At 38.9% G+C, this 24,834-nt stretch overlaps 1 protein-coding gene across 1 annotated transcript in view; it reads right to left on the bottom strand.

Moving 5' to 3' along the window:
• Positions 1-1,780: 1,780 nt before the first annotated feature.
• Positions 1,781-24,834, bottom strand: part of LOC132398069 (V-set and immunoglobulin domain-containing protein 1-like) — a 44,706-nt gene continuing 21,652 nt past the window's right edge. The window contains exons 3-7 of the mRNA XM_059977009.1: positions 20,931-21,129; positions 16,104-16,259; positions 15,494-15,613; positions 13,877-14,015; positions 1,781-6,863 (exon numbers count right to left, since the gene is read on the bottom strand). Of these exons, the coding sequence (XP_059832992.1) occupies positions 6,638-6,863; positions 13,877-14,015; positions 15,494-15,613; positions 16,104-16,259; positions 20,931-21,129 (840 nt within the window). The 3' untranslated portion in view covers positions 1,781-6,637. The remainder of the gene's footprint in view (positions 6,864-13,876; positions 14,016-15,493; positions 15,614-16,103; positions 16,260-20,930; positions 21,130-24,834) is intronic.

The raw sequence follows: 24,834 nt of genomic DNA, 5'->3' as shown, positions 1-24,834 counted from the left end.
TGCATGAGATGACATCACAGCTGATGTGAGTGACCAGACATGGCATCGCAAATGAACGTCTTGAGAACTGCTGTACCATCCAGGGCCTGTGCTGAATGACCTACGGCAACTGCAACTCCTCACTGCCTCTTCTTGAATGAGTTCTGCTAACACTCCTGACAAGCTGAAGTGTTTTCAGCATTTTCCGTTCCTTTGTTTCTGTGTCCATAGGGACTCAGCCCTTCTCAGGGCAGCAGCTGAGTGCGGCCCAGTGGGAAATAGCTCAGGTTATCGTTTGTCTTTGCATAGGAACCACCCGAAGCACCTCTCTGGCAAGTTTCACAATCTTATGTGCAGGATCTGAATAGTCATCTGAGCTAAAAAATAATAATCTAACCCACCAAACAAACATGACACCCAGTTCCTAAAAACTGGTTATTAATGTTTAAAACCAAAAGATAAATAAAGATTTTTTCTGTCTAAGGTCTAGTTAAAAAATATTGAATCTCACTACAAAACTCTTACCTTTTTGGAGATACCCTTGAGTGAGGGAATTAAGGGAAAATAGTTGTTATTTGATAGTTACTGGAATTCTTAATACCTGGAAATGGGATAGATGTCAAGCTATATTCTCCATCAAGTGTGATGTAGTCTCTGTAAGGTTCACAGAAGGCTGCATGGGAATATAGACTTCAAAAACTTTACCTTAAATTACATTCAATTACATTTAAAAATCAAGGAATCATTTTCTCAATATTTTCCTTTTAATCATTGCCCTCCTTCAAAAACAGGAAAAGAACAGTGTCAGGATCGGGTGGGGATTGGGAGCTTCCAACTGCTGGCTGCAGCCCCTGCCTGAAAAATAAATGATAAATTATTGTAAATCCAGTGTATTATAATACACTGTTTGTCTTATGAATCATCCTCCAATAAAGCTTTTAAATAGGACCCAGTGCTCACAACCAAAATGGGGGGGAAATAAATGCAAACTAGGGACATACCTCTTGTGAGGCATCAATGGCACCCTTCAAAGAAATGAGGCACCCTCGACATCTATTCCATTTGGTTAATATTGAGAAGTCTAATAAGAACTATCAAATAACTATTTTCCTTTAATTCCCTTGTTCAAGGGCATCTCCTCCAAAAAGGCAAGTGTTTTGGGTGGTTAGATTCCGTATATTTTTAAATTGGGTCCTAAACAGAAAAAATGCATTTCTAGTCTTAAGAAAAGTCCTCTGGCTTATTTATTACTCTCTCTGCAGGACCAAGCATCTACCCTCACTCGACAGAGTCACTGCATGGAATCAGTCACCAGCACACCAGCTGGAAAATACAATGCCAATGAGACTTGGATGAGTGTGGAGTTCAGAATACTCAGTGGCCAGTTCAGCTTCCCAAGCTCAAAGTCACTCAGGGCACAAAGACAAAATTTCACCCATGGTCAGTAGAAAGGAGTAGCTGAAACCGATGAGCGACCTTTGTTCACTGTATAATTTTTTGTGTTAAACTGTCATTAATGCATTGCGAGGGTACATTTTGGGAATATTTATGAATACTGCATTATATTATTTCAAATGACTTCATGAAACATTATTAATACCCAAAGGTTATCAGGGACTAATCTATCAAAACCTCATTTTGATAATCCAGCTAGGACTTGAACTTACTACAAATAATATTCCCACCCAAAACAATCAAGGCTCATCATCTCAACAGAAGACTGGTAGCAGTTACTGACTGGCATAAATCTGGGATTGATTTTCCCTCATTTGAGGGTAAGTAAAAGATGTTGAAATTAAAATCATATTTTATTTCACACTGTTTCTTACAGAATTGCAAAGTACAAGATATTTGATTGAACTCTTCATAGTCTTAATGGCAATTTAAACAACAATTTGATCAATTAGCCATGATTTAAAAACAATAACTAGCTTTTTTAGACACCTGTTTAGTGACAAATGCTAGAAATTAGAAATTGTAAATAATGGAAATCATCAGTCAACAATTAAAATCTCAGATTTTTTTCTATTATCATTTTAACTGTTTTCAAAAGAAAAGTAGAAAAATATAAACATGTATAAAAATGAAAGAATTAATCTTAAATGGAGTAAAACAATTAAGTTTAAAATGATGAAGACATTTAGAAGATACCAAGGCTAAGAAATTCTATCATCTATCACAATGTCTATGTGCTCTATGCAACAAATTTTAATCAAGATAGCATATACAAAATGCATTCTGTTTATTTATCACATTGATCTTGAAATTTATACAGCTCCTCTGTGTCCTAGATATAACACTCAGGCACCCAGTTGTAGAATGGTGTTCAGTAGGGTGCAGCAGCTGCCTGGAGACATGACCTCTGTTGACTACATGTGTCACTCATGCAGAAGCAAGGGTTTACAATATGCTTTGGCAGAACCTAAAAGCAGTGGAGAGTGGTACTGGGAACTGGCCGCAGGTTGGCATCTTTAAATTAAAAGCTACTTTCTCACCCTGGGCCCTTTTTAGCTTGATTCACCAAAATGTGATCCCTAAGTCATTCCACCATCCCCCGCCACAACCCAATGTTGTTGCCTGTTCCCAGCTATTCCATTCAGCACGGTACCATCCACAAGTCCCAACATGAATATCCTGATCCCTGGTAGCTGAATCTTCCCCTCCCACTCATTCCACTCTCTGTGCCCCATCCACCATCACGACTCCAAACCCAAACCTGTTTTTCTCCTCTTGCTCTGCAGTGGTGGAACCAGTGTTGAAAAGATCTTTAAGTGTGTTAGAACTGGCAGGATGTTTTATTAGAGATCAGGCCTTTGAGCTTGTACCAATAAAACTTCACAGCAGCAGGTGCCCTTACAAACCATGTATCGGTCTCCAACACCTTTCCTAGTCCTGTAGAATTTCTAGGTCACAAAATCTGTGAGCAGTGTAAATATAGAAATACAAAATAGAAATTGGAAAATTAAACAATCTAATTGCCCAAGAAGAAACTAAATCTAGGGGTACAAAATGGTCCTGTTAGCTCATTGATATGGATTACCATTCCAACAATATGGTCACCTCTCACCTGTCCTGTGGGTGTTAACATATGCATCATCAGAATGGAGAATGGATACCTAATTGATTTTGAGCTCGGGAAAGACTGATTGGCATCTGGATGGGAATTCCCTTGGAGCTCACTGGTGGTAAATCTTAATATCAGATTTTTTTTCTCTCTTATAAAGTTACATGTAAAGAACAGTACAGGACTGGCCTTTCAACATCTGTATTTATACTCTACATAGACCTACTCCCATTGTCTTCCAACAGCATAGCTACATATTTCATTCTCTCTTGCACCTTTATGCAACTGGCTTCCAGTGAATCTTTGCCATTCACCACAACTAGGTCTTGCAGTAAATTTGGCATTCTATATGCATTCTGAATAAATGCATTTCTTCTAAATTCCTTTAAAAAAATTTTTTTGCATTTTTTTTCGTGGCCTGTACAATTGATCTCACTTGGAAAAGGAAATAACATCTTGGGGACCCATAAGGAGGATTTCGGCCAAAACGTCGATTATTTGTTCGTTTCCATAGACACTGACTGACCTGCTGAGCTCGTCCAGCATTTTATATGTGGTGCAATGAATACCCTCTCAAGTTCTTCCATTATTTAAAAAATCTCAATCCAAGATATCCCTTTTTTAGTAAGCGTTGCCCCTGCGTCATGAAGATGATAATTAAGCCCTAGGAAAATGTAACTGTTTTGTTGTTAGTTTCACTCCTTTGTGTTACCTCTCTGTATCTCATTTGGTTCCTCTCACGACTGATTCTAGCTCTTCCTGTGGCATGTCAAACTGTTGGGTGAATGAGTAGTTTTTGTTGTACTGCAGATCATGGTCTTTCTTGGGGGCTTTGCTGTTGCTTGGTGGGCGGAGGGTGCTAGTGCTTTTTTCGCGGAAGTGGGTGGGGGTGGGTGAAGGTCGGTGCTTCCTTGTTGCGTGTGCGCGGGGAGGGCTTTGGGGTTCTAACGCTTTTAATGTCACTCATCCTTCAGTTTTAGTGGATGTCTGTAAAGAATAAGAATTTCAGGAATTATAATGCATACATTTCCCTGATATTAACTGGAACTACTGAAACATTGAAATTCTTTATATGCTTGTCTAACCATTCCTTTTCCATTCTGAGTCTTTCCTACTTCTGTTTCAGAATTTTACCTCATTCCACCAACACACCAATACTATATCATTTTCTTGCATGTTGTCTGTGTCTCCAGTGGTTATTAACTTCACATAATAATTCCCTGTAAATATCAGATAAACCCCTGAAACCATTTAGTCATCTGTCCCATTATACTTCCAATCTTATCTGTGTCTGCTGAATAAAGAGACATGGGACCAGTGCATCATTTAGAAAGGCATTCAGAGGATGCATGCATTCAGTAATAGAATTGCCATTATAAATTTTGATAAAGACCCCTTATTATTCTAAACTGCTATTTTCAAATAACCCTTAAGCTAGTGTTAAAATGTTACATTGTCTTGAAGGTGCCCTGTATTATTGCATGACTTTGTCTGCTTTTCAGATTCCTTAAATCACAAAAAAAATTATTTTCACTTTCACAAAATTACTTTTGCAGGTATAATATAACCTGAATCTTCCCTTGTGAAGATGCTGAGTTATTCCAGACACTGAACTAAGTACTCACTATTCATTACTTACAAACTTTTTGAGCTTTGGATTTGATTAACCTGACTTGAAAGGATGGAATAGACTATAAATTAGCTTTCAGACAGCTACCTAGAGAGATCTACAAGTCAATTGGAAGTAATAACTTTACATGGCATTAATTATAACATTTGGTAAGTTATGACAATGTAAATTTGGTAAGCTAGCTGCTTGGGGATTTAATGTCTTGGCCAATAACAGGGCTAGGTTTCAGTCTGAGCTTTATATTTTTATGCAAATTCAGCATATTTCCTTATTATTTGTTTTCCCTGTTCCTTCTAATTTATTCTTAAGACAGTCATTATCTGATAAATAACCATGATTAAGTCTACAGATGTTGGACATCCAAAGCAACACACACAAAATGCTGGAGGAATTTAGCAGGTCAAGAGTCCTGAGGAAGGGTCTCGGTCCAAAATTTTGACTGTTATTCACTTCCGTAGATGCTGTCTCTTCTGCTGAGTTCCTCCAGCATTTTTTGTACTTATCTGATAAATGACTTGTCTACAGTAAGCTTAAATCCATATCAGAACAGCATTCTGTTAAATAAGCAGGGTTTCTAATGAGTGAATTAATACATAAACTGTATATTCCTAATAAAGGCAACATTCACATATCTTGAAAGCCCAGCTTATTGTTCTTCATTAATTAATAATAATGTAAATCTATAGCAAGGCGATGCGCATAATTACATAACATCTGCTCACTTTAGTGTGGCTTCTTTAACTGCCCACTTCTCAATATTTATGTCAAACATACATATAATAAAACTATCATATTTCATAGTCACTATTGATGTGATTAAAACAGGAAAATTTACAAAATCAAGGTGGTGAGTAATGAAGTTCTTGCCATTGAATTATTGGAATAAACCCAGACAGATTGACGGAATGAACAAGTTATGTCTGCTCCGAAGATCAGGATTTTGTCTGAAACAAGATTGAACAGCTCAACAAAGCTTCATGTCACGATGGCTTTGCCTGGTTATTTAGAAACTCTCTTCTAAAGGTTTTGCCAGGGAACTGTTCTGTGATCAGTGATGGTTCTGCAATATCACCCCAACGTAAACAACCAACCTGTATGAATCTTATTTATAAATCTTAACTATAAAAGCACAACTGCTGAAAATAATCACAAGGGAAGACAGCATATGTGGAAAGAAACAGCTAACTTTTCAGTGACCTTTCATCTATTGAAAGGTCTTCGACCTGAAGTGATAATTTAACAATAAAATACAGCAATGCAGAAAAACGGAGTCAAAAACAGAAATTGCTGGATATACTCGGAGGGTCAAGCGGCTTAGAGTAACAGAACTAATCTTACAGAACGGTACTCTTTCATCCTTCCGTAGAGGCAGCCTGACTTACTGAGCATTTCCAGCATTTCCTGTTTTTACTTCAGATTTCTAGCACTGATAGTATTTTGTTACTTTTAAGTAAATAATAATTTATTATTTGATGCTGTTCGTAACCAACATAAAAATACTGATCTCTATCTAATAGGAACGTATTACTTTTGGCTCCTTGGTTGAAGAATCCTAACACCAAGTTAGGCATCTCCATTTCCGGAGCAATAAGCCTGTCAAATATTGAAAGTATTTGGATCATTGAGGTGGGAAATGGAAGGCAACAAATGAGGAAAATCATCAAGGTGAATATATTGTCCTGCATAAAAAATCTTATAAAAATATTACTTTGTTAAGATAACAGATTAATAATCAAAGTATTTAAACTAGGCATGCATTTTTTCAATTCATTGTATTAAAGACAGAGTGTGGCTTTGAGTCAGGACACATGCAATTGACACTTTGAAGAGAAATTTGATTATTTCCACAGAGCTATTCGTAATATTGGGCTTGTAATACAAATGATTTCTGATGAATTAGGGAGAAAACCATTCTTGCTTTTTTGTATAAAACGATAGCTCCAAATTCTCATGCAGCGTTTTGACTAAATGGCCTGAGGACCGTTTCCCTCAGTCTCCTTGTTCACTGCTTTCTCAGTGCCTGAAGCAGTTGCATCTTCATTCAACGGCAGAGATTCATTTGGAGTTTCATGGACGTCAGGGGTCTCCACGTTGTTTTCGTCTAATGCGTCATTTGGATTTTCCTTCACTGCAGCACCAGTAGGGACAGCCACATATGTTGTAGGTGAATTCCTGGCATCTTGTTTCACCCTTGGAAGAAAAGAAACCATCACTCATAATTATATTCACTAAATATGACACCAAAGCTGCAAACAATTCAATAGAGCCTCAGACGATTGCCAGGGAAAGGGAAGGAAATCAGTGATTAGAGATCAGTGGAGACTGGAGAAAGATGTCTTCAGCTTTCTCTATAATTCAGTGCAGTGAATCAGTGTTCATGGATTTGCTATTGGTCAAGTAATCTGATAGACAGTGGAGGATCTGAGTGAGATGGTGGTGAAGTGGGGTTGGTTACATTTTTGGGAGATGGTGCAGGAGTCAGAGCAAATAACTATAGTACCAATTGTACTCTGTGCTCTAGGCAGTCAGCATCTGCTGGTAGTGGAGAAAATCATTGTTTAGGGAGGTAGATGAGGTGCAAGCCAATCAGGGTGAATGTCTTCCTGGTGGGTTTCAAGCTTCATGAAAGAGACTTGGATCTACATTTATCTAGACAGTTGGAGACTATTCCTTCATCCTCCTGAATTATGCCTTATTGATGGTGGAAAGACTTTGGGCTGCCAGGAGTTGAGTCACTTTGATCCTGTTCTTGTAGCCACAGAATTTATGCAACCCAGTTGAGCTTCCAGATGCTGATAGTTGGGATGATGGGAGTATGATTAACTGTCAAGGATATTGGTATTGGTTTATTGTTGTCACATACAGTGAAGAGCTTGTCTTGCATGCGGTTCATACAGATCAGATTACACCATGCATGAGGTAAAACAATAACAACACAGAATGAAGTGTAAAAGTTACCAAAAAGTGCAGTGTAGATAAACGATAAAGTGGAAGATCAAAACAAGGAACTATTGTATCACACAAAAAGTCCATTTAAGAATCTGATAACAGTGGAATAAAATCTCTCCTTAAGCCTGGTGATACATGGCCTTTGTATCTTCTGGAGGGGAGAAGAGAGATTGTCCGAAGTAGGTGGGGTCTTTGATTATACTATAACTGCTTTACTGTGGCAGTGAGAATTATAATCCGAGTACATCAAGGCAGCTGATTCCTGTGACACACTGAGCTGTGTCCACACTCTCTGCAGTTTCTTACAGAGCAGTTGCCGTATCAACCAGTTATGTATTTTATGATGCATTGATAAAAATCGGAAGAGTCTACAGGGAGAGGCCAAATTTCTTTTGATGGTTATGTTCTCTCTTGGCACAAATGATCATTATGTACACTAATGTAACTTGGCCGAATAATTACTGTTACAGCTGATAGCTGAATGTCGTCTGGGATCTGTTACATTCGGGTACGGACTGCCTGTTTTCTGAGGAGTTGTAAATGAATTGAACGATGCTCATCCATCAGTGCAAGTCACCACTATTGATCTATGATGGAAACAAGATTATTGATGAAGCAGTAGATGATGGTTGAGACTGGAGCATATTGCTGTAGAAATGTCCAAAACTGGGGGGCATACGTTTAAGATAAGAGGGGTAAAATTTAAAAAGGATCTGAGGGGCAGGTTTTTCATGAAAAGGATGGTTAGTCCAGTGGACACATTGGAACCAGTACATTTTGGCCTAAATAAGCAGCCAAAGTATCAAAAAAGACAAACTACCATTTAACGGAGTAAAAAATTATCCATTTAAATGAAATACAGGACAAATTAGAACACTACTATTGCTACTACAGTATTTTAAAACTACATATTAGTTATTTGTTATTGACAGAGAAATTCATCTGGTGTATGTTGCTGTGTATAGGGTGTCCGGGAGGAGGGAGGGGGTGTTAACGCCTCTGGTGTAGGAGCTTATCATGCCCATTCCGGGGCAGCTTACTCAACCTTTGTTCCCCAGTGCACACTCAGCTCCAAGTAGCTGTTTGTATGCAGCAGTGGCCACACCCAGTACACCATTCTGACAGGCGGGCTAAACCAGGTGAAGATAGTCGGCAGGCCTGGTACCCCATTGTAATCAGGACATGCCTGTCCCAGCATGTAAAGTTAGCCCCAGTGGACTGGGCAGAGTACTTGTGACAAAGTGAAAATTTTGTCTGTAACAAAATGGAACTTGTATTGTACCAGAGTGCATTGCTAATAGTGAAACATTAGGCTGATGGACCTTGAGTATGTGACAAACTGCAGAAAGACAAGTGGATGTGGTTACTGGAAGAACGCCAAGTACACTGATTAAGCATACTAACAAGATGTACCTTGTCTTTGAACTGGTGCAGGTAGAAAATATTTGTGTGTAAAGGTGTGATTATGCCATCTGTTTCTTTTAAGTTATCACTAGATCACGTGCGGTGCTGGTCTTTCCTTGCAGCAGGTAAAATAAAGGTGCATATCATTGATCCACTGGGTGAATTGTTGTTTGTTCTAAGATGTAGTGGAAAGGTGCTCGACAAAACTTGGAGGGTCCATCAAGATCGCATGTTTAGGTGCGGGACTGGATTCTGGTGACCACATCACCAAAACACAAGTTTGCTTTTCACTCTGTGTGGCCTTTCCAGGTGAATAGCAAACGTTGGGTTCTGCCCTGCTCCTGTTCTATACATTGTGATCTGAGCAACTGTCTATTGAGTGGATCAGCTTCTCCCTCGATGATTCTGACACTTTCAGCATGGCGACCAGAAACATACCACTGTCAATGATTAGATTTGAATGTTAAGAGTGTCATGGACACCTATGGCATCAGGGATGCTCCAAATCCATACAGTAGGAGTGTCACGGACAGCTAAGGTCTAGCATTATGGATGCAGCGGTAAAAAGAGTAAGTAAGAGTGGGATTTGTGGAAACCGGGCTCATAAATTTAATCCCTACAGGATGCTCTAGTGAACAAAAGAAAGAGAAGATACAGTAAGCAGTGTGAGGAAGAGAGACTAGAAATTGGTAATGATGAGACAAGGGGAGTCCTTCCCTGTCCTAAACAGGGGACATCAGTGTGGTTTATGATTAATAATTATAGGAAGGAATTAGTGGATTAATTATGGATGGGGAACCATATTGACCTTAGACTGCAGGAAAATTATGGACCATGTTAGAAGAACTGCCTGACCTGGAGACAGGTTTGAAAAAAGCTATTCAGAAACTTAAAAACTATTGTTTTGTATCACAGACCTAGTGGTATGGATTTGGAAACCTTAACGAGGGCACTATTAGACTTCTATGAGGTTACATTTTCAGGGCTTTCGCGAACGCTGTAACGGTGCCAGGCCGGGACCTGCCTCCATTCCAAATGAAGATTTTTATAAAAATATGTACAATGCATTATATGCAGCCTTTCCTAAAAAGGTCAATTGGTCAAGATTATGGAGACTCACCAAAATAGAGAAGGCAGATTATGGGGTTGAGTAGGATCCGGGATCAGCCATGATGGAATGGCAGAGCAGACTTGATGGGCTGAATGACCGAATTCTGCTCCTATGTCTAACGGTCTTATGGCTTTGGAGAAAAAAGCAAATAAAGCCGTATATGCCTTTGATCAAACCCAACAGCATTAACCAAGCTGCTGACAGAACTAATGGCTGTTTGTACCGGAGCATCATAGATCAGATTGGCTTTGGATTTTATTCTGTAGTTACCTATCTAACAAATCAGAAAATATAACTATCTTGGCAAATTACATCTGAGAAGTTACCAAAGAGATTAAGAAATCAAGGGTCCAATCACAAACAAGGGAAAATCTGCAGATGCTGGAAATGCAAGCAAGATGCATAAAATGCTGGAGGATCTCAGCAGGCCAGGCAGCATCTATGGAAAAGCGTACAGTCGAAGTTTCAGGCCGATACCTTTTATCAGGACTGAGAAATTAGGGGATCAGTATCACAGATCCCTAAAAGTTGCCTCACAGATAGATAGGATAGTTAAGAAAGCTTATGGGGTGTTAACTTACATAAGTCGAGGGATAGAGTTCAAGAGACGCGATGTAATGATGCAGCTCTATAAAACTCTAGTTAGGCCACACTTGGAGTACTGTGTCCAGTTCTGGTCACCTCACTATAGGAAGGATGTGGAAGCATTGGAAAGGGTACAGAGGAGATTTACGAAGATGCTGCCTGGTTTAGAGAGTATGGATTATGATCAGAGATTAAGTGAGCTAGGGCTTTACTCTTTGGAGAGAAGGAGGATGAGAGGAGACATGATGGAGGTGTACAAGATATTAAGAGGAATAGACAGAGTGGATAGCCAGTGCCTCTTCCCCAGGGCACCACTGCTCAGTACAAGAGGACACGGCTTTAAGGTAAGGGGAAGGAAGTTCAATATTAGAGGAAGGTTTTTCACTCAGAGACTGGTTGGTGCGTGGAATGCACTGCCTGAGTCAGTGGTGGAGGCAGATACACTAGTGAAGTTTAAGAGACTACTAGATAGGTATATATGGGAGGTAGGGTTTGAGGGTCAGCACTACATTGTGGGCCAAAGGGCCTGTAATGCGCTGTACTATTCTATGTTCTATTCTACAACTATTGCGCTCGCGGTGGAAGCTGGCTCCATTCAGGATGCTAGGAGGATGGTGAGCAAGTATTCTATATTACGGTTTCACTATTAGTTTTACAATGATGGCTGTTATTCTTTTACAATATTTGCATGAAATAACACGATATGGGAGAGGATATTAAGGAAAAGAATGGCTACTCACTGAAATTTTGGGGCTGGGATTTGAAACTGCGTCATTGCTTTATACACAGTACACATATAAGAGTATTTCAATTACTGTATTTAGTGAAGTGTACTGTTGTCATGAAATGACAAAAAGGAAATAATGTGGAAATATACTTGCAATAAAAAAGTGGCATTTTTGTCTGTAACAAAACGGAACCTGTATCGTACCAGAGTGCTTTGCTAATATTGGTCATGCAATGTTATGCTGATGGACCTTGAGTACATGGCAAACTGCAGAAAGACAAGTTGATTCAGTTACTGGAAGAATGCCAACCACACTAATTAAGCAGACTAACAAAATGCGCCCTGTCCTTGACAGGTAGGTAACAATTGTGTATAAAGGAGTGATTACACTGTCACCAGCTCTTCTGCCATGGTATCTTCCCTCGCTACAGGTAAAATATCTGGTTTTATTCACTACTTTCTCCAAAGCCAATACCATATTAATCAGTTCCCAGGAAAGTCTAGCAGTCCCATATCCTGGAAAGGCAATCATCTAGCATCTCTTGATCCACTCTGAGTTATAAGACATAGTGGAAAGGTGCTCAACACAAGAAGATGGTTCTACAACACTGCAAGGAGAGGAAGGCAAGATAAAGTGCAAACGTAGTCATAGTTATCCATTGTAACCAAGGAAGACCCCAATCTATGACAAATACTCATAGTAATGGATCTGGATTTCTGAGGTCGAGAGAGTGAAATTGTGCCAAAAAGTAGCTGTTCCACTTTTAGAACTCCCCCACACCATTTTCCCTGTCATTGTCAGATATGACAGACAACCACATGTTGCCATGTTCTAATGATTGACTGTAAATTAACAAAATTAGTGCTTACACCTAGTGCAGATAACATATTGCATTCATACAATACTTTTGATGACTGCATCCTCCAAATCTTCATTTTCATTGTACCATTCAAAATGATAATCAATACCTTCAAATTCTTCATAGTTCCTAACTCGCTGAAGCAGTGAAATCATTTCACTTTCACTCCTGGCTGTTCCTGGCATGTCCAAGCCTGAATGCTTGGAACCGCAGTGAGCAAAACAGTTCTAAATGATCCCACCGCTTATTTCTCAGCAACTATCAATGACAAAGATCACTATCTTTTAAACACAAACACATGCAAATGACACTACTTTAAAAAAAACACTTGCTCTAAGTGTGGTATATTGTCTAACTGCCAAACAAGTTCATGCAATTGACAGTGTTGGTAACAGTCTCCTGTCCCAAATAAGCTGCATGCTGTCCAAAATAAACAAAGGGAATCCCAGCTGTTTTCTTTACTGGTTTGGTTAATGGACCAATGAACCAGAATTTACTTGTTTGTGGAATGAGCTACCAGAGGAAGGGTTGAAGAAGATACAATAGTATCTTTTAAGAAGCACTTGGGTGGGTACATGGAGGGGTGTGGCAAGGGAATACTGTATAGGCTGAGTGCAGGAAATTGGGACTAGCTAGTTGTGGTTGACATGAACTGATTGGGTCAAAGGGCATGTATCTGTGCTGTACTCCTCCATGAGTCTAAATGTCCTAGGAGTGGAATAGGTTGACCCCTATCAAACACAACCATCTACAAATCAGAGATACTGCAGGAGGTGGCAATCTTTGAGCAACACACACTAAAGTGCTAAAGGAACCCAGCAAGTCAGGCAGCATCTATGGAGGGGAATAAACAGTCAACGTTTAGGGTTGAGACTCTTCAAGAACAGAAGTTCTAAAAAGAAGGGTGACAGGTGTTAACATTGACTATTTATTCCCCTCCATAGATGTTAACTGATTTGGTAGGTCCTTCCAGCATTTTGTGTATGAAGTACAACCATCTTCCTTTGTGCAAGGTATGGTTCCATTATTGGAGTGCTCTCTCCTTGTCAGCCATCAGCATGGTTTTACCAGGGTGTTTTGGTGTTACATCCAATCAAATGCTACTGTGATGCCACCTTCACTGTTAGAATCCAATTCTTTGATCCATGTTCAAAGTTCCCACAGTACTGTTTATACCTGAACTGAGCATTAAAGACATTACAATGCTGCTTAATTTATGTCAATGGCACCTTTCAAAAGTTTTCTGATGATTGAGGTTAAACTGTTTCGATTGTCCGTTTGATTTGGATCCAATTTGGATTTGTTCGGGCATTAGTGGAAGTTATTTGTCTGGATAGTTTCCCATGTTGTCCAGTAGAGGCCAATGTTGTACCTGTATCACAACAACTGTGACGTGCAGCTGAACACTGTGGCTGGGATACTGTCTGCTCCCCAAGTAAATCATATAAAAAAACAAACTTCTGATTTCTTTCAATTCTGCTCATGAAAACAGACAACACATACAGAAAACCAAGTATTTCTTTCAGGATAAAATATGAAATATTTGGCACAACACAGTAACACTCACTGTAGTTCAGTTCCTTCTTGCACATTTTTCTTTGCCTTTTTCTTTGCTTTCTTTGTAACCACCCAGATGATAATTCCAATCACCGCTGCAATCAGAACTGCTCCCACAATACCTCCTATAATGGCATCACTGTCCGAATCTGGAGTTAAAGGGAGAAACGAGCAACAGGTAATCATTTGATCCACCCAGTCTGTTCAGAGGAGGAATTGCTCAATACAGCTGTTCTAAAGTCTTGGTATTCTTCGCAACTTGGTCTGCTACTGTGCTATTACGAGCTAAGGTTAGATAATGAATGAATGAGAAACCAACATGCTCACTATAAAGTTACAGAATTCCACTGTGTTATTTTAGCTCAGTTTAAACTCAAGTCTTTCAAACACTACTGTCTGGCAAAAGAATTTTAGCCAAATAATAATAAAGATGTACAGTAGGTAACCAACCATTTATTGCTGGAGACCTGGAGTTAGACATGAAACATTTGTGCTCTGATTACCTCCCGACATTCCTTTGGCAAACTTAACAACAATGTAAAGCTTACTAAATATTATTAATTACATGAACTAATACGTATTAAAGGGATTCAGAACATTGATGCCAAACATCCACACAAACACCTCTAAACAGTTTTGTAGAATGTTCAAAATTAAAATTTTATGTGAAAAGATTGTATCATGGGCTTGGTATCGGAAACTGTGGGGAACACCAACTTTTCTTCAGTTGTACTAAAGGATAAATGTTCACTCATGAAAACTTGAAAGGAAAATAAAGATGTTGTCAACTTAAAATTGGACAAGTAAGAACAAGGTCAGCCGGAAATACTTATTTTGTTTACATTAGAATTTAACATTCCAATTTTTTTAATATGCACAATTAATAGATGTTCTAGGAAAGTGTCATGATATTGAGATTTTGGATGGGACTTTGCATATTTATTCTCCTCGCTTCAATATTCACAAACCAAAATTACTAAAGCTACTGTGAACTCAGTTTATTGAGCTCGAATGTTGACAGGAGCACTCTCCTCCAATCCAGAAGTTTTCTCTCGTGCAGTTAAAGTTCTCATTCTTCTCCTCAAGCACTCTCAGTATTTCAAGTTCTATTCTTCCTTCTACCGTAGTAATTTGCATCTCTAGAATGAGCGACAGCTGTGCTCTCATTGGGAACTCAGTATTTCAGTTAAGGATCCTCTAAAACTCCCGGTTTTCCAGTAAGTTACTCAAATCCTAATGCTTAAAGAAAATTAGGGTCATAAATTTGCTTGCAGAAGCCCTGCTTTTACCATTCTCCATCTACTGATTTACTCTTTAAAAACAGCATTTCATTCCAAGTAACAACAGTCATCTTAACTCATTTGGCACTCCCTATTCATGTCCTAACTTAACGATGAAAGTTTTTAAAAAATTACAGATGGCGCAAATTCCGGTTTAAAAATTGTCAAGCAACACTGAGCAGGTCAGGCAATATCTATGTAAAGAACAGAGAGTTAGCATTCTGTCTAACAAAGTGTCTTCGGCCTGAAATGTTAGCTCCATTTCTCTTTACACAGCTGATGCCTGACCAGCTGACTTTTTTTCTGAACTTTATCTCAAACTTGGCAAGTTATTGATGGACACTTACTAAGATGTGACAAGTCGACACTGCACGTTTTATTTCCCAATTTGTTGGATGCTATGCATTGGTAAATACCATGTTCACTGTCGGAAATATTTGAAATGATCAGCATTCCAGTCTTTATATCTGAAATAATAAACAAGATAGATGTCTTTGAAACTACTCAATGATTGAGTAGGAAGAATCATGAAGAAAAAGTAGATGGGGAAGGCCGATATGTATTAAATGTGGCTTAAATACATAGAAATATAGAAAACATACATCACAATACAGTCCCTTTGGCTATAAAGCTGTGCTGAACATGTTCCTACCTTAGAACTACCTAGGATTTACCCATAGTCCTCTATTTTTCTAAGCTCCATGTAGCCAACCAGGAGTCTCTTAAAAGATCCTATCGGTGTCGTTTCCGCCTCCACCACCGCCGCTGGCAGCCCATTCGACGCGCTCACCACTCTTCTGTGTAAAAATCTTACCCCTGACATCTCCTCCATACCTGCTTCCAAGCACCTTAAAGCTATGCCCTCTCGTGCTAGCCATTTCAGCCCTTGGGAAAAAGCCTCTGGCTATCCACACAGTAGAAATGAAATGCTCAGAAGAACTTGCTTCCGATTCTTACCAAGATGACCAGTGATGTTCTGGTGAACGTGGTCTACAATTTTCACCCAGTGATATGTGGGATCTGGGACGCCTTCATCAGAATGACAGGTTAGGATTGCAGCTCTTGCCTTCGCGGGATGCGGTACAATGCCACACTTCGGCTTTGAGGGGGGAACTGCAATAGAAATGAAACAGCTTTATTAAAATCTCCATCCTGCAAGATAATGGATGTAAAGCTACATCTTATTTCACATTATTCAAAGCTCTTAGGGTATAATTTTTTTCTGTAAAATCTGTGCGCTGAGTCTTCATAGAAGGAGCCTACAAATAGCGAGGATTAGACGGAAAAAAACATCTCCCCTTGGTATTTTTATAAATATTCAGATTTAATCAACAAGCAATGGTTTAAAATAAATTGATTTCTAATTATTGCCTGTAGGAAGAAGGGACAGTTGAAACAATTGAGCAATAGATGTTTTCTCCTCTGTGTAAGTTTCTGGTGAGGACTATTGCCATTTCCAGCAAGCAAGAGGGAACTGGGTCTAAGTTATTAAGCTGTTTAGCTTGTGTAATGTTTATAATTGGTTTTTTGGAAGAATCTTTATGTGGTCAAGAGGGCAGTACAATTAAAAGCCTCATTTAAGACAAAGTACAAAAGGAGAAAGAGAGAGAAAAGGAAAACACCTTTAGATCTAAGAATATAAGCTAGAACTGTCCAACTGTGTGTTGCTGCGTGCTATTTAGACATATAGCATGGATGAAAACTGACAAATATTTTCTACCAAGGTCTCCATTATTGATTTTAAAGGATTTGGATGTTGTAACATTGGAGTTATCCACTAATAGCACCAAAATTAACTAATCCAAATCGCTGAATTCAAAGAGTGAAACTGCACTCAACTTAAACTGCTTGGTTTTCAGAGATTCAGTTGTTAGCAAATTAGGCTGAAAGGCAATGAACAGGAATGATTTGCACACTTTTGATCTAGGCTGAATAGACTGCAATTTATAATAGACTCAAAGATGGCAGTTCAGATTAATTTGAGTGGCCGATGTTGAAGATTATCCAGGAGATTGCTGGCTGCTCCCTGCACAAGCGATTGCATGTTTTGCAACTATTGCACAGCTGATAAGGACAGGATGCATGTAAAGAACAGCATGTAATCCTGAAATCATTTGAGCTCGACCCACTTATGTGTTGAACCTGTATACTTCAGAGTAATTTGAGTTTAAAGCCCACTGTCTGTATGGAAATAGAGAGTCAACATTTCAGGAGAAAGTGGAATGGGAAGGACCTCAGTTCAAAGTGTCCTCTGCCCCTTTCCCTCCACAGCTGCCACCTGCCCCACTGAGTTCCTCCACCAGATTACAGCAGCTGCTGGCACTAGCCTCTTAAACCCTACAGTGGTTGTTTGAGGTTAATGCCAGTTTTAATAAATGTAATATTAAAAATACAAATACTATTAAAGGTAACCTTGAAGCTGTTGGTTGTCATAAAAATTCAACAAGCTCTCTTGAGTTGTTTCAGCAAAGGAAAGCGGCCCCACCTGATGGTAAGGGCCAAGTGGCCTATATTGGTCTGAAAGGTGTTGTTAGAAATACAGGACCAGCCTGGCATCAGCTCTTTAGATTCTGTCCCGTTCTAGTGAGAAAATCTCCTCACTCGCTCAACAAAGATTAAATTTAGGCTGTAATTTACATTATTAACTTATTGAGAGGTGGCATGAAACAGGCCCTACCAGCCCCTCGAGGCACGCCATAAAGCAATCCCCGATTTAGCCCAATCACAGGACAATTTACAATGACCAACTGGTACGTCTTTGAATTGTGGGAGAAAACTGGAGCACCCGGAGGAAACCCATGTGGATACAGGGAGAACGTACAATCTCCTTCCAGACAGCAGCGGGAATCAAACCTGAGTCGCTGGTACTGTAAAGCATTGTGCTAACCACTAAGCTAACATGGCAACCCTCCTGCTTCTTAACAGTGTTTTTTAAAGCAAACTACTGAAGACATTGAAAAGCTACAATCAAAGCATTAAAGTTTGTGCTAGGCCATTTGGACAGTAATGAGGGGATATTGGTATTGAAATGAAGAGGATAGTGAATCCTTGAAAGACTCTCTCCCGGAGATCTTTAGAGACTCAGTCATTGATTACAAACAGAAGAGAGACATGATTGGGTTCTAATTTTTTTTTTGTCATTCATTCTGTGTGGTTTTTCTTGGTTTTCTTGTGTTTTGTGGATGTCTGCGAAGAGTAAGAATTTCAGGTTGTCTGCTGTACGCACTCTCTGATATCAAATGCAGCCATTGAACCATTGATAGATTTTCCAAATATTAAAAGAATGAAGGGATATGGGAACAGGACATCAAAATATTGTTGGAGGTTAAAGATCAGCTTTGATCTTGTTCAATGGCAGAGCAACTAGTGGGACTGAATGGCCTACTCTATGTCCCTAGATAGATTCTGCAGACAATGGGACAGAATTAATTTTCAGGTTAATGAATAGTTTGACAGAATAGGAGAAGATATAGAGGTAAAGCAAGTTTTGGGTTTAAGGGAATTGAGAAGATATTAACTAGCAGAAAGGCAATTATATAAGGAATACTAAAAGATGACGATGGAACAAAAAAAGAACTAATTATAACATAGGAACAATTGTATGTTTACATTCCTAGAAACTGATGAACCTACAACAGAAACTGAATTCTTTCCCAAGTCCGATTATTTGGTGGGATTATGCATCTAATTTAGATATGTTCCCTATATTACTTTTGTTTTTGGATATCCTTTAATCACAAAGCTATTTAGCTGAAGTCCCACAATATGGAGATACACATTATACAAGTTATGTCTTTCCTTTTATCAACTATCAATTCATAACCATTCCTATATTTGTTCTAGCCTCAACTTCTCACTTTGTACTTTTGTCCTTATGTTATTTTCTCTTTCCTGAATTCCCTTTTCTTGAAACTTAAAACTTGCTTTTTTGTGTGTTCTGTTGAAATTTAATATACTGTAAGATTGGAGTGAATTCTGATCACATGAAATAAACATACCAAATGGAACACCTTTAGCAATCAGTCTGGGTATACTCACAGAATCAACAACTTAAATTTGACAATAGCTTCAAAGTTTGTTCAGGTGTGTCCATTCAATTTGGCTGGGAAATGATGGGCGTCAGCAAAATGCTTACAGGGCAGCAGACTGATCACAAGATTCAAATGGCTTCGCTTATGCAAGACCAAAGGTCGGACATTTTGTAAATGTTCTCTAAAACCTGAAGTCATGTCACCGAAATTATCCTGAATTTGTTTTCTTGTTTAATTTAAAAGTGAAACTTAAGCAGTTTTTTTTTGTTTGGGTTACTCTTTTTTCTTACTTTGTCAATAAATCTTGCTTTTCTTCAAGCTATTGAATCAATCTCCTCACGGAAAGAGTAACGATCTTGATATATTTTTGAAATATTAGCTACGAACTTCAAGGAAATAACATGGCCAATATTATATAATACAGAAATAATGTCATTAAGTGACAAAATAGTTTTGAAAGTCTTTCTCAACTATCCTGACTATAGTAGAACAGGCTGGCCATATTGAGTGAGAGAATTGTAAGATTTTCACTTAATACTTCTGTGTGAACCTCACCCATATTACTAGCAAACAAACATTTTTATTGTAGTACAATTTTTGTTTGAATGATAAAACACCACTCTGTTCCTTTTGCCAAATATCTTGTACCAATTGAAAGGCATGTATTGGTCTGAAGCCAAGTCAAAAGAAGTACATTTCCACAAAAACTGCAGGCAGTAAGCGTTCACTAAGATTCATAAAGACTGCCCTTAGAGAGAAAACATGTTTTGTTAGATGTAAACAGACTTGGAGCCAGACAAAGTAGAGAGGAATATCAAAAATATTACTTATCTTAGCAAACTAAATTGTCACGAAATTAGGGGATAAATATTCTCTTTCAGTGGGAACTGCATTGGTCCACCCGGGAGTATCAATGGATTCAGAATAATTTACCATTAAATTTACAGATTAAATATAACAGCTTCAAATTCCTCACCAAAGGCGGAGGTGGTAACAAATAAAAATATTTGTGTAATTGAGCAAGAAGGTTCTAAGTATGATTTCAGATCAATATTGAATTAGATACTTTTAGCTGAGTTCCTGCACTGCCTCCAGTCACCCTATAGCTGCAAGGATTCTTGGGATAATCACCATTGGGGAATACGACTTCTTCCAAAGTCACAGTTTGACTACTTGATTTGTGCACTTTAAACCTCAGCCTGAGCCTGTCCTTCCACTCTGAACAATTTCCTGCTTCTGCAAAGACCGGCCTGCAATCCTTGTTTTTAAGAGGTGAACTAAAAATTATAAGCAGGAAGTCTGTCACTGGGCGGTGCAGTGTTTCTTAAGCTTTGAATTTTATGTCAGGCATATGTTTAGAATCTACACAACTCTCATGCGATGGAAGTCTCCTCTGTGTAAAGACTATGAAGGCCCCGTGTGAAATGAGATGGGAGATCCTCAACCCAAATCTTGATCTATGGCACAAAAGATGTCCCTAGTCAGAGATGGTTAGCAAAGTCATACAGAATGAAAACAGGATGGTTGCCATGTGAAGTAGAAAAGATGATGCAGTAGGTCACTATATTGGATCTTCTGAGCTTAGAGCTGAGAGTTACTTTAAGGCAGAGACTTATGCAAACTATATTTGCTCAGACACTGGATAATTGCAATAAAATGTGTTCCAATTTCTACCATTAACATCCCTCAGCATGAAGAGCACAACACTGAAGGAGAAAGACTTTTGTAACAGTGGAGATGAGTGGTGCACTACCTAAAACTGTGAGTATGACTGATCCAATGTTGTTGCCTTGAAAGTCCGGTGGATTCTCAACTTCACAGATGTAATTCCCAGAGTCGGAAGGACGCAGTTTTTCAATGGTAATGGACGCATTTCCTGGCTTCTGTGCTGCCAATAGCCTGCCTTTGAATTCTGTACTTATATACGTTACATTGCCCGCAGAATAGTAGATCTGTAAAGGAAGACAAGCAGTCACAATATGCACAGTTGGTCTTAACTCTCAACATGCTTGTAAAGCTGGGGCCTACAACAGCAAGAACTGGACATCAACAGATACATTCTTATCCTCAAAAAGGATCAACCAAGATCAATGCTGTTCTTGAGACTGAGGCCCTTTCAGGGAAAAGTAGGTGCTTCTAAATAAAATAGTATCATATTTCCTGGGACAATTCCAAAGTGCAGCCTTTGCAGTGCAAGTGCTGCCTACTGCACCATCACAACGAATAACCTAAGCACATGTGAAGAAATTAACACCTTCATTCCAAATAGAACTACTTGACAAACTTGTTTTGTGAAGACTGCAGCTCCTCAACTAAGTTAAAAGTTTTATTATTCCATCAGTAACCAATGAAAATATTTTAGATGATCATAATATATGTAAATTAACAGTTAAAATATTTGACATTTATTCTGATCTGCAAAAAAAGGTTTTCAGGCAAGGGATTCAAACTGAAAAAAAAATCAGAGATCTGTTTAATCCTAAATTAACTGAGTTGAAGAAATGGAGAATTCATGAGGTGGTTCCAGAAGTTAGGAATTTAGCATTGTGTGTTGATTGCACACAACACACCCAATGTATTTGTAAATGCGATCAGGGGTGCTTGATAAAAGGGCTGTTGGGTATCGCTGTGCTATATGGAATTTCTTTGTTTTGAACAGCATTGTTTGATTTCTCCTATGAAAAGATACTATTGTTTGAGTATTCTCTTTGTGCCAGGCACTTTGCATGACAACTCCCTCATAAGGAGATAAAGAGGCCACTCTGCATAAGTAAGTCTAAGGTTTGTTGCTATAAAGGATAAAAGAACAATAGTTATAAGGTGTACTTTCAGAGGGAGCTCTAAACTGTGTGGTTACAGGTCAGCCAAATCCACTATAGGCCTTGAAAAAAATGACTTGTATATCATCTACCTTTTTAATAAAGGCATTTCTTAGATGTCTCTTGAAGAATGAGTTGAACTCGGTTCAGATCAGTAGATTCTTTCAGTTATTTCCTGGAAGCCACAAGCTTATAAAATAGAAAGTAACATATACAAAACACTCAAGGAACTCAACAGGTCAGGCAGCATCTATGGAAATGAGTAGACCATCAGGTCCTGAAGAAGGGTCTCGGCCCAAAACGTCAACTGTCTACTCTTTTTCATAGATGCTGCCTGGCCTGCAGAGTTCCTCCAGTGTTTTATGTGTATTGCTTTGGATTTCCAGCATCTGTAGAATCTCTTGCGTTTGTCATAAAATAAAAGTTGTTCTAATTTAGCACCAGCTGACACATCATCAACCTACAAGACTGCTTGTGCAAAGAATAGAAATGCTATCCTCATTCAGCTGAGGAATCTATGAAGAAATTATAGTTAAGAAACATTGTTCATCAAAGCCAAGAGAACTCTTCACAGTATGTTGTCCCTTAATGTGAAACTACGACTGACACACAGAACAGTACGTGCCAGGAACAGTCCCTTTGACCTTTGTCTTCCAAGCCAACCATTAAACTGTCCCATCTGCTTGTACATAATCCAAATTCCTCAATTCTCTGTACACTTCTATGTCTGTTAAAGTGCCCCACCGATGCCACTATCATGTCAGCTTCTGCTACTGTTGCTGGCAGCTCATTCCAGGCACTTAGCACTCACTGTGGAAAAAAAAATTACCACACGTATCATTTTCAAACTTCCACCCCCTCACCTCAAACAAGACCCTCCAGTATTCAACATTTACACCCTGGAAAAAAATCTGTTTATCTGTTCTACCTATGCCTCTCATAATGATATAAACCTCTATCAGATCTCCCCTCAGCCTCCAAAGCTCCAGAGAAAACAACCCAAGTTTGTCCAAACTCACTAAACTTTTGATAAATCTACTGCGATTCAAATGCTTACAACAATTTCAAATTTGGTCTTAATTTTAGGGGCAGTTGTTGTCAGCAACACATTTGTCCCATTGCAATACTAATCACACGGTAGTCGGTAGAACAACATGTTGAAACACATGTCCTGACGAAGGGTCTCAGTCCAAAACGTCGACAGTGCTTCTCCCTATAGATGTTGCCTGGCCTGCTGCGTTCCATCAGCATTTTGTGTGTGTTGTTGAAACACATAACTTATAACCTCCCAATTTTTATCTTTTTTTAAATTTTAAAACTGTCAAAGTTTATCAGGCCACATCCTGTTACTTTACTCAAGAACACTGCTTTTGATACATTTGAACGTAGTAAGCTTGGAGCTGGTGATCATTTGGAATGAGGAACTTTGGGTAAGACCACAGTTTTCAAATTCTTGCTCTTCCAGTTCCCCTCTTATCCCTCCATCTCTGTAGCTTGGCCCAGCCCAGCAACTCTAATACTTCAGCATTCAGAAGGTTTGGAAGGTGTGGCATTGAGTCTTTTGGATTTGGAAGATGATAGGTACAATGAAGAGATTCCCCTCAGGAGCATGGACACATAAAAGCACGTCTATGACTTTTTCCCCCTTCTCCCACCTATGTTGATCTCCTTCTATGTTTAGTTTCTCCCTTTTCAAAATATGTCAGTCAAGTCCTCTGCTATAAATTCCAGTTTTGTTGGTTAATCATTACTCCACTGGCATTGCTCTGTAGGTGTAAAGCTAATTAACTACTTTTCTTTCAAAAGTATAGCTCTATCCATTCACATCACTGAACACAGGCTACATTCAATGCAAGAAAAAATGCTCAGATACCAGAGTGTCCATGAAAAGCAGAGGAGTCTTCCTACTTGACCAACAGATCGTCTGGTCATTAAAACATTGCTGCATGTGGGGCAAGTTGGCTATTACAGTGTTCTAAACTGTAACAATGACATCTCTTCTAAAGTACTCAGGGGACGTATGGCTCTTAGGGATGTCCTTAAGCCATGAACACACTAAATAAATGCAAGTCTGTCCTTCTTTACTAGCACAATCAACAGGAATGGAGATTTCCCAAAACATTCAAATTGTTGTCCCATTCCCTTCTTTAAGAACATAAAACAATTCATTCATCAAGACAGTATTTAATAATATATGGGACAGTCACTTCACCAATTTTGAAATTGAAGTTCTCTTTTGCTTGCATTTTTTTGCTATTAAGAGTTGCCTTTCTCTGCTATCCAAATTGAATGAGATGAATGCGCAGTTAATTCCCTCCTACTTGAACAGTGGCAGGTTGCCCAACTTCTGCTATTGGCTATAGAATGACTTCTGGGCTGAAAAAACCTTCATTCTACAAGTGCAGTTTTAAAATTTAATACGTTCAGTCTCTTGTAATCTTATCAGATCTTATTGTGCTGTTGCCCTGTATCTTGTCTACACTGGCACTAGATGAAGTAACTTGCTAAACCAACAGTGGCGATACTAAGGTGACAGAACCTACAAATGACTGGCCTCATCAACAAGACCAGGGAGCTCAGGAGAAGGAAACCAGAGGTCCATGAGCCAGTCCTCATCGGGGTAGTAGAGGTGTCATCATTTCAGAGGACATGTCATGAGCCAACACATAAATGCAATTACAAAGAAAGCATGGCAGCACCTCTACTTCCTTAGATGTTTGAGAAGATTTGGCATGACATCTAAAACTTTGATGAACTTCTGTGGTGGAATGAATATTGAGTGGTTGCGTCATAGCCTGGTATGGAAACACTAATGCCCTCGAATGGAAAAGAAATGGA

This window comes from Hypanus sabinus, chromosome 8 (assembly GCF_030144855.1).
Source record: "Hypanus sabinus isolate sHypSab1 chromosome 8, sHypSab1.hap1, whole genome shotgun sequence".
Lineage (NCBI taxonomy): Eukaryota > Metazoa > Chordata > Chondrichthyes > Myliobatiformes > Dasyatidae > Hypanus > Hypanus sabinus.
This window is presented reverse-complemented; position numbering and strand designations above follow the sequence as displayed.